At 46.5% G+C, this 16,473-nt stretch overlaps 1 protein-coding gene across 1 annotated transcript in view; it reads left to right on the top strand.

Moving 5' to 3' along the window:
• The first annotated feature begins 4,834 nt into the window (after positions 1–4,834).
• Pkd1l3 (polycystin 1 like 3, transient receptor potential channel interacting) overlaps positions 4,835–16,473 on the top strand; it is a 52,249-nt gene continuing 40,610 nt past the window's right edge. The window contains exons 1-4 of the mRNA XM_075978018.1: positions 4,835–5,129; positions 6,549–6,662; positions 13,989–14,041; positions 15,188–16,273. Coding sequence (XP_075834133.1) covers positions 4,835–5,129; positions 6,549–6,662; positions 13,989–14,041; positions 15,188–16,273 — 1,548 coding nt within the window. The remainder of the gene's footprint in view (positions 5,130–6,548; positions 6,663–13,988; positions 14,042–15,187; positions 16,274–16,473) is intronic.

Genomic DNA, 16,473 nt, shown 5'->3' with positions numbered 1-16,473 from the left:
ATGCTTATCTCTGTATCCTGTGGGCTCTGAGGTTCCAACTCAGGTTACCAGGCTTTCACATGTAATGGCTCTGTCAATTTATATTCTCACAAGCAGTGTTCAAGGTTTCCCTCTTGGTTGGATCCTTGCCAACATAGTTGTTTCTTTTCTTCATGAAAGACATGCCAAGGATTGAAACTGAATGTTCCTGTAGCTATGATCTGCATGTCCATGAAAGCTAAGGATGCTGAACATTTCTTCCTATGACTTATTGGCCATTCATGCTACTCTAGAGAGTTGTCTGCTCATTTCATTTGCCCATTTATTGATTAGGTTACTTGGGGAGGGCTGGTCTTTATGTTTAGTGCTTTTTATATGCTGGATATTAGCCCACTGTCAGATAGGTAGCTGGCAAGGCTTTTTCTCTCGTTTGTTTCTTACTCTGGTAACTGTTTCCTTTGCTGAACAGATTTTTAATTTCATGATTTTAAATTTCTTCCAATTGCCAATCCTTGATATTTCCTAGGTTAATGACTTCCCATCCACAAAGTCCTTACCTATGCCTAAATCTTGAGGGTTTGTACAAACTTGCAAGCCCTGGACCCTAGGGGCATGGACTTGAAAAAGGGGAACTCACCCAGACAAAGCCAATCTTAGCCTGGCGGAGAGCACAGGCAAGAAGATCATTTTCCAACATGTAGCCCTGGGCCAATAGGAAAAACAGCCCATCTCGGTGGGACCTCTAGATGTTTAGTTTTTTTCAGCCTGAAAAACCTCTCCACCAATGCAATAATCCAAATCAAACCAAATCAGACAGAATTAGAAGTCCAGGTTAAATGGATGCTAACGCTCCTAGGTGGCCCTCCGGGAAAACAAAGGGGAAAGGGGGGGACCAGGAAGACCATGGAGAACCAGAAAGATCTTGTGTTAGTTCTCTGAGGGGGGGGGGGACAGTTTAAATAGCCTGTGGGAGTGGTCTTGACCTTCCCTGGGGAGAGGTCACCATTTGGCAGGCTTTCTTGGAGGTGGCGTTTGGACTGAGGCAACTCCCAGGGGAGGTGGCTTGAAATGGAATTTTCCACCCAATGTTCCAAAATGGATGCCAGGAGCTGGGGTGAAGCCCCCAACCAAACAGTGAGCTGCCATGTGGATGCTGGGAATTGAACCTGAGTCCTCTGGAAGAACAGCTAGTGTTCTTAACCGATGATCCATCTCTCCAAGTCCCCACTCCTCAAGGTCCTTTAAGTATAGGCTTATATTATCTGTAGACAGGGATAATTTGGGTTCTCCCCTTCCTGTTTGTAGCTCTTTTTATTTTTCTTGCCTCATTGTTCCAGTGAGTAATTCTAGTGCTTTACTGAATAAATCTGGTGCCTTAGTTAGGGTTTCTAGTCCTGCAATGAAACACCATGACCAAAAAAACAAGATGGGGAGGGAAGTGTTTATTGGGCTTAACTTCAGCATTGCTGTTCATCACTGAAAGAAGTCAGAAGAGGAACTCAGACAAGGCAGGATCCTGGAGGCAGGAGTTGATGCAGAGGCCATGGAGGGGTGCTGTTTACTGGCTTGCTCCTCATGGCTTGCTCAGCCTGCTTTCTTATAAAACCCAAGGCCTCCGACCCATGGATGACACCACCCACCATGGGCTGGCCCTCCCCCATTGATCACTAAATGAGAAAATGCCTTACAGCTGGATCTCATGAAGACATTTCCTCAACTGAGGCTCCTTCCTCTGATGACTCCAACTTGCGTTGAGACACAACACCAGCCGGAAGCTGGTGAAGAATGGACACCTTTTAATCCTCCCTGAATTTAGAGGAAATGCTTTCCGTGTTCCCCACTTGAATATAGGTTTATCACACGGAGCCTTCAATTTTTTTTTTAAGAAATCATGAATGTTTATAGGATCCCTTCCATTTCCTTCTGCATTGGTTCTTCTGTGGTTGGGAAGTGGATAAGTGCACTTGTCCTGTGAGGTCGCCACAGCTCCATCAGCACCGGCAGATAACATTGTTGGGTCTAGTCTTCTTGGTTATTTGCTCCAGGAATGATATTATCATTTCCATGCCCTCCTGGTTCTCAGGGTTTCTCTGCATAGTCTGGGTGTCCTGAAGAATTTGTCTTTGTGAGTGAGACGACCTTTTACTCCTGGTTCTTCTCAATGCATTACTCACCAGAACCTTCTTCCTCTCATCATTAAGTACAATAATTTCATTTCTTCCCGAATTAGACGTTTTCAAAGTATGGACCAGATGATACCCTTCAATAGGATACTGCAGCGTTTTCAAACTAAGGGGATAGGTCCTCAGCTTCCGACTTCAGAGATGTCTGTTTCCACAATGGTTTTCAAACTCATAAGGGCATTAAGAGCTGAGGATACGGCTCCATGGTAGAGTTCATGCGTGGGGCCCTGAATCCCATCCCAGTAACACGCACACTAAAAACACAGGTGAAGAGAAAAAAAGCATTATTTGGGTTGCTTAGATGACCATCTCAACCCTGAAAGCTGCCAGGTGGTTCAGTACTGTATTTGCTTGCTTCTATGATCATGCACAAAAGAAAAAGACCAGCTGGACAAATCAACGAAGGGTGTGCCACAGGTGGAGGCCAAGGGGTAAGCTCTGTAAACACAAAGGTTTTTCAGCAAACCAATAATCCAAAAGAAATGAGGGAATTGAAGTTTCCCAATGGCGTGAAGTACTGTGCACGCCTCAGGCAAAGGAGACGGCGCAGTCATAAGCCAGAACCACACAGATTTGCTGTTGGGTTCAGCCAAGTGTGAGCTTTATTGGTTTCTAGTTTTGTTTGCTTTTTTTTTTTAAATCATTCTTTCATCAACTGTTTATCTGGCTTTAATGACTAGGTAAGATCTTTAAAATACAGTTCATGTGTGCTTTTGGTTTTGTGCACTTAAACAGAATACAGCCATCTGAATCAATCCCAATGGCGACAAATATGGAGGACACGCAAGCCCAGAGATTTATCGGCGATGGTATTTATGTTCTTACCCATTAAAACCCTTCTGGGAAATGGAGCCCTGCTGCATGAGTAGATTCCAACTGCTCTGTCACAAAAGCATGTCGGAGGGTAGCTCTGAGATGACAGACATGTTCATTTGCTTTACTACATTGCATTAGCACATGTGTCCTGGAATACCGTCCATCCTTTATAGAATGTGTACTATGATAATCCACACTAATGATATGCTAATGAGATTCACTGTAGCAAGTCCATACCTGAATCTATCCTATTTCAGTCTGGTTCCTACTCCTGTCTAAGCTGTCCTAGCTTATCCTTCTCCTCCCTCTCCCTAGTCTCCTGAACTTTCCATAGTGTTTCCTCTATTGGCTTCAGGTCACCTTTAAGTTCTAGCCTCTAGAAAGAAAATATGTGATAATTGATCAGCTGCATCTGACTTATTTTGCTTAGCATGAAAACCTCTGGTTCCATCCATTTCCTGGCAAATGGCATGATCCCATCCTTCCTGACCAAATAGACTCTGCTGTGTATAGCCACCATCTCTTCTTTAGTTGGTCATCCGGGCTGATGTTGTGGCTTGGCCGTGGCGAATGGTACTCAGATCAGCATGGATACACAGGCTGTCTTCTTGATGCTGACTTTACTCCCTTTGGTACACACCTAGTCCTGGTATAGCAAGGTCACACAGCAGTTCCTGGGCGATCTGACACCTTCATACCATTGCACATAAAATAAAGTTAAATCAATCATAAGAAAGAACAATCTGCTTCTGTGGGGGACAGTTTATTCTTTCTTCTATTTCTGTGACACTCGGTCAATCCCTGTCTAACAAAGGATGCTTAGCACTTCTCCAATATATAATTTTTTTTGATTTTTCGAGACAGGGTTTCTCCGTAGCTTTTTTTGGTTCCTGTCCTGGAACTAGCTCTTGTAGACCAGGCTGGCCTCGAACTCACAGAGATCCGCCTGCCTCTGCTTCCCGAGTGCTGGGATTAAAGTCGTGCACCACTATGCTCTCCCTTATATTTTATCAGCCATTAGTGTATCTCCTGAGATGTCAGTTCAGATCATTTGTCCATTTATTGATTGCATTCCCTATTCTTTTGTTAACTTTTTGAGTTCATTATACAGTCTGGATATAATGGCCAATAAAGATAATTTTTAAAAAATCAGTCATAAGGGCTGGAGAGATGGCTCAGTTGGTTAAGAGCACTTGTTCTTTCAGAAGACCCGGGTTCAATTCCCAGTACCCAACACAATGGTTCACAAGCATCGTACCTTCCAGTCTAGGGAACTTGACACCTTCTTCTGGCCTTGCAGGCACTAGCCATACACATGGTGTGCATACGTACATATAGGCAAAAAACACCAATATACATGAAATAAAAATAAGTAAATATTTTTAAATGTTTAACTCAATAATAAGACTCAAAAGAATAGTTTTGTTTTTTATATAAAAAAATCCATTTTTCTGGACATGGCTCTGTGCCCGAGTGCTTGTGTGGTATGTATGAGGTCCCCAGTTGGATCTCCATACAGCAAAAACTAAAATCACCGAGTCTAGGAACACTGGCTTAACTATACACCAGCCTCTCCCTACTTCCAGAAAGACTTGGCTTCATAATGGATCTTTATTTGCTGAAGACACATCTAGTTTATGTAGACACAGATGGAAAGCCCTGTTTCTATTTATTTGCAGCAGGTAAGAACTCCATCTGGGCTCTCTAAACAAAGCAAAACCTTTTTCATCCTTAACAGATTGTTCCCGTCCCACCAAAGAACAATACCAATGATTATGACAAACTCTCTGAGTTGTATTTATAGGGCCAGGCACCTGCTGAGCCTCCACACACTGTCTTGCTCACAGTGCAGGGAGATGCTCTTCCCGAGAAGGTCCTGGCTCTGGCTGTACATTACAGTAGATGTCTCTCTGGGATACGAACTGAGCAACTCTCAGCCACATGGGGAAAAGAGCTGCTATCGGCTTTACATGCTTAACTGCAGCTTCAAAGAAGCAGATACTTACTGCAAGAACCAGAGAGAACACCTGACTCTCACTTGGAACCAAGGGCTTCAGACTTACATACAAAGCCGCTACCAAAAAGAGACAACATGGTGGGTGGGAACAAGCCTACAGACCCTAGGAAAGCATCAAGAGGCAACCTACTCAGGTAGGGCTGTGGTATGAGTGCCGAGGAAAGAAACATCTTGTGCCTTGTTCTAGGGGGGAAGAAAGTTGCTTGAATCTTTTAGCTTTTATATTCAGGAAAAAAGGCGTGGTCCCGAGCATTATCTCTCACTGCCGCCTTCCACTTTTATGGCTCCGCCTTCACTTGTCTCTGAAGAGCAGCGAAGGGCTTTTTGTCAAATGAATGAAGCTTGTGTCCCCATCTTCATGTATGATGTAGTTTTGCTTTGTTTAATTTGGGGTGTTTGGGGGTTTGTTCAATTTGTTTTGTTTTGTATTTGAGATTGTTTTGCTTTATAGCACAGAATGACCTAAAACTTGATATTTAGCCCAGATTGGCCTCAAACTCTCAATCCCCCTGCCTCAGCCTCCTGAATTTTGGCTTTCCAGATATACAAATGGTTCATATCCCAAAGAGAAAAATCTTTTACCATGATTTTCTTTGTTATCCTTGCCTCCAAATTTCCTAAAACAGAAGCTAGAAAGAAATTACCCATCTATTGTCTTTCTTACAAAATTAGGTAGCATAGTATTGCAGCTTTAGAGAAAAAAATTCCAAGAAATTATTATATCATCATTTCTCCATTAATGTCTGGGTAATTAATTTTAAGTTCTATGATTAAAACCCTCTACTATTAAAGAGTAATCTATAGTGTGTAGTGAGGAGTCATAAACTGTTGTCTGAGTTTTCTGTCCTGCCCGGTTTCTGCAGTCATTACGTCCCAAAGAAATCACACAGAGGTCTACATTAATCATAAACTGATTTGGCCTAGTATCTTAGGCTTCTTATTAACTCTTATAACTTATATTAGCCCATTATTCTTATCTGTGTTAGCCACGTGGCTCAGTACCTGATTTGGCGAGGCAGTCACATTTTGCTTCTTCTATGGCCTGGGACAGGACTGCGGACTGGGTCTTCATCCCAGAATCCTCCTGTTCTCATTTGACCTGCCTCTACTTCCTGTCTGGTTGTCCTGCCTATACTTCCTGCCTGGCTACTGGCCAATCAGCATTTATTTAAAATATAATTGGCAGAATATAGACCATAAAATAAACTTCCATGTGTTGGACACCAGACAAATTGGGCCTCATGTTGGTACATGTGTCTACACCATGTCCATGTGTGCATGTGCCACAGTATGTGTATGAGGAGGCCGGGGACTCAGGTTTTGGTCCTTACCTTCTACCTTGTTTGAGGCAAGGTTTTTTTTTTCTCTTTGTGACAGCATACCCAAGGCTAGCTGTACCCCAGGCCACCCAACCCACAGGTTTCCAGGGAGTCTCCTTTCTCCACCTCCCATCTCACCTAGAAGTACTGGGCTTACAGACATGGACTGCCATGCCTGACTCTATGGGGTGGAGAAAGGAGACTCTCCTTCCTTAGAGTCCAGTGTCCCTCTAGGAGATGCCGCTGACTCAAAGGCCAGAAAGTGCAACTCCATGACCATATATCCTAACAACACCATTTCAAAACTGGACCAGTGCTCGGAGACGCATCACTTCATTTGCCAGATCGGTGAGTGATGACTTTGCATCAACTTCAGTCTTGAAACTCATTTGCATAAGGAATGCACATGAGAGGATTTATTTTAAATAGTCTGTATTGGCCCACAGGGTCCATACAGGAATTTCTGTTGTAATTATCTTTTTAAAATTGTTTTTGTGTGCCTGTGGGGATTGGGGGTTGGCACGTGTGCCACAGTGCACATACATTGGTCAGAGGACAACAGGTGGGAGTCAGTTCTCTCCTCCCACCATGTGGGTTCTGGGGTTTAAACTCCATCCCTTTGAGCCATCCCTCCAGCCTGCAATTTTTATTTTCATAATACTAGTTATCACAGAAAAACCCCACTGTCCTTTGGGGTGAGTGATGTCTTCATACAACCCACTATGCCAGTTGCCAGTTGAAGTCCTCTCATGGGTGACTTGGCTGAAGTGCGAGAGAAATTGAGTTAGTAACCTTCGCATTCTGAATGTACACCCCTAATCTGGTCAGCTCTGGGTTGTAGAGACAAAAATGGGAAAGCAAAGAGAATGTGGCGAATGAAAATGAGAAGACATCTCTTAGAAGTGTGCTTCCCTGGAGCTGGAAGCTCAAAATGATCAGTCGGTGTGTGTGCGTGCGTGCGTGTGTGTGTGTGTGTGTGTGTGTGTGTGTGTGCCATTTTTATCTATTTGCACACGAATTCAGGTTCCTAGAGAGGCCAGGAGGCAGAGGTATCAGACTCTCCCTGGGGCTGGAGTTATAGGCAGATACTAGCTTCCTGACATGGATGCTGGGAATCACACTCAGCTCCTCTGCAAGAACAGAGTGCACACTTAGCCATTAAGGTTATTCTCCAGCATAGATATCGTTTTTTAATTAAGTGATACTCCTGGCATTGGCATCTGTTTTCATAGAGCATTTAGTCATGACCCAGTAGATCCTTGAAGTCCTTGCACTATCTCAGACAATCTGGACAAAATTTAATTCTGCCTTTTTTTTGCTTTTTTGTTTGTTTGTTTCTTTTGTTTGTTTTGTTTTGTTTCAGCATCTCTCACTCTGTAGCTGTGGCTGTCCTGAAACTAGCTCTGTAGAAAAGGCTGGTCTCAAACTTAAAAGGATCCTTCTGCCTCTGCTCCCAGAGCAGTCATTGCCTCAATGTAATAAGCTCCTAACACCAAACCCCTTGGTCTTCTTTGTGCTGTGCCCTTCTCCGTTGCCATGGCAGCTCGCTGCTACTAAGGAGACCAAGGCCATAAGGCTGACCCCCTCGCACGTCAGCAGCCACTGTTTCCTCCCCACAAGCTGCCTCCCTACTGTTCACTAGTTCTATTACCATTGTTACTCACCTGTGGCCATTATGGAAGGTTGTTCAGCAACCCCACCGCCAGGTTAAAAATGCAATTTTTAATGAATGTCATCTACTTGATGATGTGGACATTAGTTGTGAGTGACAGTTGAGTCTTTAGGCATTCTCAAGAATTCTTGACTTTAGACTCTACAAATACAGTTCTCCCCACCCTATGCTGCCCCCTCATAATGTGTCCAGGGGTGACCTTGAACTTCTGACCCTCCTGCTTCTACTTCCCAAGTGCTGGGATGACAGGCGTGGGACACCATGCCCAGCTTGATGCCTAAACTTCTGTGCTTAGACATTCACATCTCCAGAAACTGCAGTGGAATTACCTGCAATACCGGCTCTCTAGCGAGGAGTGAAGCAAAATGAAGAACAATGGGGAGGGTGGGGCTATTTTTAAAAGAGAGCATGAGTGTGTATACACACACACACACATACACACACATATACACACACACTACACACATACACACACACACACACACACACACGAACAGAACAGAGAAAATGGCACGAAAGGCTGATGGGTAGGAAGGAAACAGGGCAGAAAGGGCAGCTAGACCTCTTTGAATGTACTTTGCTTACTGTCCCATCGCTGGGCCACTGATGTTTTCTGTAAGTATTGTTGTGTTGAGTGTATCACTCTGAATCCAGCTTCGGCTAATGGAAAGTCTAAGAAGTGGAACCTTTTAGAGGTCCCTCAGCCACCAGTTCCCCTCCCCTGTGACTGGGATTTGGTGATAAGTTGTCTCAGCTCCTTTCACCACGTGAGGCCGCTGCTGTCCCCCGCTGTGAAGGATGCAGCCCTCACCAGATATTGGATGCCAGAGAGTACAGATGCAAGCTGAGGAGGATTGTGGTCCCCTTTTAGCTTGAAATGTAGCCAGTGTTCAGTTTGCATGTGTGAGGAACATGTATGTATGTGTGTGTGCATGTATGTATGTATTGTGTGTCTGTATGTAGAAAATAAGGCATTCCAGGATGTCCCTGTTGGTCTGAGAGTGTGGCTCAGGTGAAGTACATGTTGCCACTCCAGTAATTTCTGGACCCTGAGCTCTACTGACCCAAGTTACAAAACCAGAAAGGAAGATGTTTTCCTTGGCAGGTCTTTCATACAAAGAGTTTAATCCTCTGTTGCTCGCTTCTTGGCCAACTAGACCCAGTTTTAGGCATCTGGTAGTATACATCCAGATGTGGCGATGGTCAGAGTGAAGGGGCTACTTCAGAATCCCCACATTGCTATCTAATGGAAATGATTAATAATCCGTGTTTGCTTTTTCATGCTTATCGTGTGTGTGTGTGTGTGTGTGTGTGTGTGAGAGAGAGAGAGAGAGAGAGAGAGAGAGAGAGAGAGAGAGAGAGAGAGAGAGAGAGATATGACCATTTGTGAGCTGAGAGCCAAAGCCATAACCAACAGATATGCCCCAATCACACAGATGCCTTTCCCCAGCCTGAGGAAGGCCCTAGGAGCAATGAGAAAAGCCCACGGAAACCCGAGACAAAAAGAGGAGCCCAGAAACAGAACTCAGGTAATGTGTTCCTTCTCTAAGTGTGTGATCCAGTCATCTTTAGGTGCCCGGAGCTGAGGGAAACCTGAATGAATTATCGTATCTAGAGCCAAGGAGGCACCTGCTTGAATCTGCATATCTGATTTCAATACTACAGTCTGTACGCCTTTTCTTTCTCTGTGGTGCAGGCGATCAAGCCCAGGGCTCTGTGCATAGCACTATACAACAGAGCCATGCCCCACCCTTGCCTTTCAGTGTGTGTGTGTGTGTGTGTATGTGTGTGTGTGTGTGTGTGTGTGTGTGTACTAGAAGTCTCCTTCTAGTACTCTTCATCATAGTTTTTGTGATGAATGCCTATGTCTCACTCCGAGCTTTGGGTTAGACTACCTGGCCAGTTAGTTCTGGGGATCCCCCTGCTCCTGCACAAGTGTGCACTGCCAGGCCCAGTTTTTCATGGGTTCTCAACTCTGAACCCAGATTCCCATGTTTTCCTAGCCAACATTTGACTCTTGATCCGTCTCCCCAGCCCTCAGCTTCTCAGGAGCTGGGATGGCAAGCAAGCCTCTCCACACCTGGCTGTTTTGTTTTCTCAGCACTCAGCATGCCTTTGAATGTCTCTTTACTCGTTCTACAATGAGAAGCAAAGTATTTTTTTCTCACAAAAGTTCTATTACAAAATAATTTTTATCAGAATAAAGTAAACGCCTCTCTCTCTCTCTCAAAATTCTAATTGGGGAAGATGCATTTGCTTGAAAATATTTCAGTCTGTGTCCATGTTGAACAATTAGACTGAGCACCGGTCAGGGTAAAGACGAGGCTGGTTTACAGTGGTTCTAGTGATTGTTCTTGAGGCGGGGGATGACCTCACAAACACAAGTGAATGGACTCTCTGTCCAACAAAGAAATTTTTTTTTAAGTTTTTTGAGACAGAGTTTCTCTGTGTAGCCCTGGCTGTCCTGGAACTCACTCTGTAGACCAGGCTGGCCTTGAACTCAGAGATCCACCTGCCTCTGCCTCCCAAGTGCTGGGATTAAAGGCATGTGCCACTACCACCCGGCCTTCATAACTTTTAAACTAATATTTTATTGCTGAGAATTTCATATAGTGTATTTTGGTCATATTCATTCTCTCCCTCCAGCTCCTCCTAGATCAACTCCCGCCTCCCTGTGCACCCTCAACTTCATTCCTCTTGTTTTGCTTTCTATTAGCCACCAAGTTCAGTTTCTGCTGCCCACGTACACCTGGGGGTACATACACTGGAGCTTGGCTGACTTACTAAGGGCCACACTCGCCACACTCTTAAAGAAAACTGGCCCTGGGGGATGACTCTGCCCCCCCCCAGGTCATCCACTAGCCGTCATTGCTGAGTTAAAGGGAAGGGCTTCAGACTCTCTCCACCTCCATTCTAAAATGTTGATTGGCTTGGTCTTGGGCAGGTCTTGTGCTGGCAGCCACAGCTCACGAGTGCAGCTGTCCTGTCACATCCAGAAGACGCTGTGTCACTGGGTCATCCCTGTTCCCTGGTTCTTACAATCTTTCTGCACCCTTTTTCAAGACCAGACCTGATCCTTGCTGGGCGGTGATATGGATGCTCCATTTGTGATTGAGCACACCGCGGCACTTGTTCTCTGCAGCTTAACCTGCTGGGAGCATCCTCATTAACCACCATCCACAGCGTAAAGAAACCTCTCTGATGAGATCCTTTTTTTATGCATATGAGAGTTTTGCCTGCTTGTATGTCTATGCACAACGTGCAAGTCTGGTGCCCATGGAAGGTGTTGGAGCCCTTGAGACCAGAGTAGTAGACAGTTGTGAGCTGCCATGGGGCTGCTGGAAATCAAACCCAAGTCCTCTGGAAGAGCAGCCAGTGCTCTTAACCACTGAGCCATGATGCTCCCTTAATAAACCTTTAAAAAACAAATTCTGAACTAATCCCATGAGAGGCTTCAGTCAGACTGTAGGCAGGGGGCCCCTTTCCCTCTTCCTATGCCTTAACATTCCCTGACTTTTATCCCCATTTTACTGCCGAGATGCTAATCCAGGAAAGCAAGGGAAGAGAGCTTGTGTTTACTCAGTAATAAGTTAGGAGAAAACACTGAAGACAGTATCTTTCTAGTTCACAATTTGCAACGGGCAAATCTCACTCCCAGCCTGACTGGGTTAGAATCGCCTAGGAGATCAGTGGTGGACAGCTCTGAGTCTGTCACTGTGTTCCCAGAGAGTGTGAAGAGGGCAGACAAGATCCACCTAGATTGTGAGGTGACACTGTCCCACGGGTGTGGGGTTTCTCCTCTGGAGAAAGCTGGGAAGTTCTGACCTTCTCCCCTCTGGTTTCTTCATGATGTGGACTTCTGGATCAGATCCGCCACGCCCGCATTGCAGCGATGAGTCCAAAGAAACATCCTCCCTCTTAAGTTTGTGTCCGCCGTTCTGTTATAGTGAGAGAGGTAACAAGACTCACGGTGGGCCCTACAACTCCCTCCCTCTGGAGCCATAAACTACTCCTTTTTTTTTTAATTGAGAAAAGGAAGAAAAAAAAAACAAGTTTCCACCTCCTCCCAGCCTCCCATTTCCCTCCCCCTCCTCCCACCCTTCTCCCCTTCCTCCCACCCTTCTCCCCTTCCTCCCACCCTCCTCCCCCTCCCCCCACTCCTCTCCCCCTCCCTCTCCAGTCCAAAGAGCAGTCAGGGTTCCCTGCCCTGTGGTAAGTCCTAGGTCCTCCCCCCTCCGTCCATATCTAGGAAGGTGAACATCCAAACTGGCCAGGCTCCCACAAAGCCAGAACATGAAGTAGGGTCAAAGCCCCGTGCCATTGTCCTTGGCGTCTCATCAGCCCTCATTGTTCGCCATGTTCAGAGAGTCCAGTTTTATTTTTTTATTTTTTTTTTATTTTTTTTTTTGAGAGTCCAGTTTTAACCCATGCTTTTTCAGTCACAGTCCAGCTGGCCTTGGTGAGCTCCCACTAGATCAGCTCCACTGTCTCAGTGGGTGGGTGCACCCCTCGTGGTCCCGACTTCTTTGCTCATGTTCTCCCTCCTTCTGCTCCTCATTGGGACCTTGGGAGCTCAGTCCAGTGCTCCAGTGTGGGTCTTTGTCTCTATCTCCATCCATCACCAGATGAAGGTTCTATGATGATATGCAAGATATTCGTCAGTATTGCTATAGGATAGAGTCATTTCAGGTTCCCTATCCTCAGCTGCCCAAGGAACTAACTGGGGACCTCGGCTTGGGCTCCTGGGAGCCACTCTAGGTTCAAGTCTCTTGCCAACCCTAAGGTGGCTCCCTTAACTAAGAATTGTGCTCCCCTATCCTCTTGACCACTAACTGGCTGCCTGGGCTGGCTGGTTTTGTGTGTCAGCTTGACAAAAGCGACAGTCGTCAGAGGAAGGAGCCTCAGATGAGGAAATACCACCATGAGATCCAGCTGTAAGGCATTTTCTCAATTAGTGATCATTGGGAGAAGGCCCAGCCCATGGTGGGTGGTGCCATGGGAAGGTGGGCTGAGCAAGCCTTGGGAAGCAAGCCAGTAAGCAGCTCCCTTCCGTGGCCTCTGCATCTGCTCCTGCTTCCAGATCCTTCCTTGTCTGAGTTCCTGTCCTGGCTTCCTTCAGTGATGAACAGCAATGTTGAAGTGTAAAACCATTTCCTCCCCTACTTGCCTTTTGGATATAGTGTTTGATCACAGCAATAGAAACACGGAGAACCTGCCTAAGAGAATTTGATTGAAATAACACACAAAGGGCCGGGCTGTGGTGGCACACGCCTTTAATCCCAGCACTTGGGAGGCAGAGGCAGGAGGATCTCTGAGTTCGAGGCCAGCCTGGTCTACAAGAGCTAGTTCCAGGATAGGCTTCAAAGCTACAGAGAAACCTTGTCTCGAAAACAAACAAACAAACAAACAAACAAAAAAAGATGGGCTGGAGAGAAGTTCAGAGCATTAACTGTTCTTCCAGAAGTCCTGAGTTCAATTCCCAGTAACCATATGGTGGCTCACAACCATCTGTAATGAGATCTGGTGCCCTCTTCTGGCCTATAGGCATACATGCAGGCAGAATACTCTATACATAATAAATAAATAAATCTTAAAAAAAAGAAAAGAAAAAGAAAAAAAGAAAAGAAAAGAAATAACACAAAGGTTTTTACAAAATTAGGAGTCTGAGCTGCTCTGACCCCGGCCTCTCACTGCCATCCCCTCACTGGCTCTGCAGATGGTCTAGACTACCAACACCCCCAAGCTCTGAGTCACTTGATGCTTCAGTTGACGGCTGTCTTGATGGAGAATGTGGGAGCAGAAAGCAGTAACGAGTGGTCTGGGGACTTAGTTCAGTTATGGCGTCCTTGCCCAGCATGCAGGAGGCCTTAGGTTCGACCCCAGCCTCTGATGAGACATGCAGATAAGCAAGCAATAATGGCAGCTGGATAAAACTTTAAAAATGACCGTTTCCGACTGATTTCAAGTTAAACAGATACAGTTTTGCCTTCTTGTTTCTCTAGAAGAAACCTACTCGTCAACCCCATGTGACCAGCAGCGTGTTTCTTCTGATCAGGTACGTGGTGTATGTAGTTCACAGACACGCGTGAGGTGTTAATCTTTCCTGTCAGTGGGGCCTGCTGAGAGTGGGCTGGGCACAATTCTAAAAAGGAAAGCACAGGGAAGAAGCTATTGGGTAATCTGAAGAAAGTTCTAGCAACTGGTCTTTGTGCTTTCGTGAAGCTATGATGACCCCCTCGTTGCTGCTGTTTGTTTACCCTCTGATTCATTCAGAGAACTTGGGGCAGCTTCTAGAAACTCACGCAGTACAAAAAAGATCTGCAAGTCGGAGAGGGAGAAGAGTCAGAGGGAAGGGAAGGATTCCCGGCCCCCTCCTCGTCATGGTCTGCCTGGTGACCTTTAAGGGCCTATCTAAATTGCTTTGTTTCTTTGACACCATGTTAACTGGAAAAGAGTTTCTAGCAACGTAAAAAGATGAAGGTGAAATAAAATTCCTGTCTTGGCATTTCCCAACCTGACATCCCTTGAAATGCTGCCAGGAGGGGGTCACCGACGTCTGAATTGCTACGTTGGGCCCCTCAGCTCTCCAGTTTCTTTGCCCCTTCCTTCTTTGTCTGACCTACGCACAGTACTCAGAGGGATCCTGATTGCTGGCACCGGACACGCCCCTCATCCCCCACTGCTCAATCCACCCCATCCCCCACCCACTTTCTTTACTAGCCTCCTGCTTCCTCCTCAAAAGCACTAGCAGGCTTTGGCCCCCTCAGATGTCCTCAGACATGTTGGCAGAGCCCATGTCTCTTCCCTGCCCTCACTCTCACCTCTGACTTCCGGTCTGAAGCACAGTGTTCACCCCCCATCTGCGTTCCTAGAGGTCTCCTTCACATACACGTGTTCAGTACCTGATGCAATTGTCTCTCAGTTTCCACTCCATGGAGGCCCTAAGAGGCCAGACACTAGGCTCATTTTGTTCTGTGCCCTGAGTCCTCTAGGACACATCCTAGCATGTAGTAAGCGTTTAATAACTTATTGAATGATGGGCAGTAAACCCGTTGTCCTTAATGTACAGTGTGGGCCATGTTCGACAGCAGTGTCCTATAGGACATGGGAGGCTTAGTGTGCAGACAGAATACTGCCCCAATGATGTTGTACTTGGTATAACATGATTCAGCCTCTTCCTTGACATGTTTTTATCTTCTAGTCTAAGCCACTATGCTTTTCCTTGGAAATTCCAAAAGCCATGCCATGGATGATAAGCATGGCTCCAAACAGAAGCTCACAGGTGACATCAGCCACACCTGCACCCAGCAGCCCACCACAGGTGACAACAGCCACACCTGCATCCAGCAGCCCACCACAGGTGACATCAGCCACACCTGCATCCAGCAGCCCACCACAGGTGACATCAGCCACACCTACATCCAGCAGCCCACCACAGGTGACAACAGCCACACCTGCATCCAACAGCCCACCACAGGTGACAACAGCCACACCTGCATCCAGTAGCCCACCACAGGTGACATCAGCCACACCTGCATCCAACAGCCCACCACAGGTGACAACAGCCACACCTGCATCCAGCAGCCCACCACAGGTGACAACAGCCACACCTGCATCCAGTAGCCCACCACAGGTGACATCAGCCACACCTGCATCCAGCAGCCCACCACAGGTGACAACAGCCACACCTACATCCAGCAGCCCACCACAGGTGACAACAGCCACACCTGTGTCCAGCAGCCCACCACAGGTGACAACAGCCACACCTGCATCCAGCAGCCCTCCACAGGTGACATCAGCCACACCTACATCCAGCAGCCCACCACAGGTGACAACAGCCACACCTACATCCAGCAGCCCTCCACAGGTGACATCAGCCACACCTACATCCAGCAGCCCACCACAGGTGACATCAGCCACACCTACATCCAGCAGCCCACCACAGGTGACATCAGCCACACCTACATCCAGCAGCCCACCACAGGTAACACCTGCCACACCTGCATCCAGTAGCCCACCACAGGTGACAACAGCCACACCTGTATCCAGTAGCTCTCCACGTGTGACACCAGCCACACCTGTGTCCAGCAGCCCACCACAGGTAACACCTGCCACACCCATATCAAACAGGTCACCATGGCCTGTCGTGACAAAGGTCACCAGGCCTGAATCCACTATTCCTGCTGGAAGATCTTTGGCAGACAGCACTTCAAGCCCAAAGGAAGATTCTCACTCAGAAGTTCTCTCCTCTCACCCTCAAACATCATTTCCGAGTACAGCCTATTGGGTAAGTCTGGAAAACAGAAGGCAACTGGGTAGCTTCATGATCCTGGAAGGCTCTTGCAGGCCTGGGGATGTAGCTCAGTGGCAAAACATTGGCCTAGCATGAAAAGAGCCCATGTGCCCTTCTCTTATGTCATCTCCAGAGTCATGATTTTTAATTGCGTTTTTAATGGCCACCTTGTTACCTCCCAGGAGAACTGTATA

Source organism: Microtus pennsylvanicus, chromosome 6 (assembly GCF_037038515.1).
Source record: "Microtus pennsylvanicus isolate mMicPen1 chromosome 6, mMicPen1.hap1, whole genome shotgun sequence".
Lineage (NCBI taxonomy): Eukaryota > Metazoa > Chordata > Mammalia > Rodentia > Cricetidae > Microtus > Microtus pennsylvanicus.
Note: the sequence above shows the minus strand (reverse complement) of the source record. Positions and strands in the feature narration are given on the sequence as shown.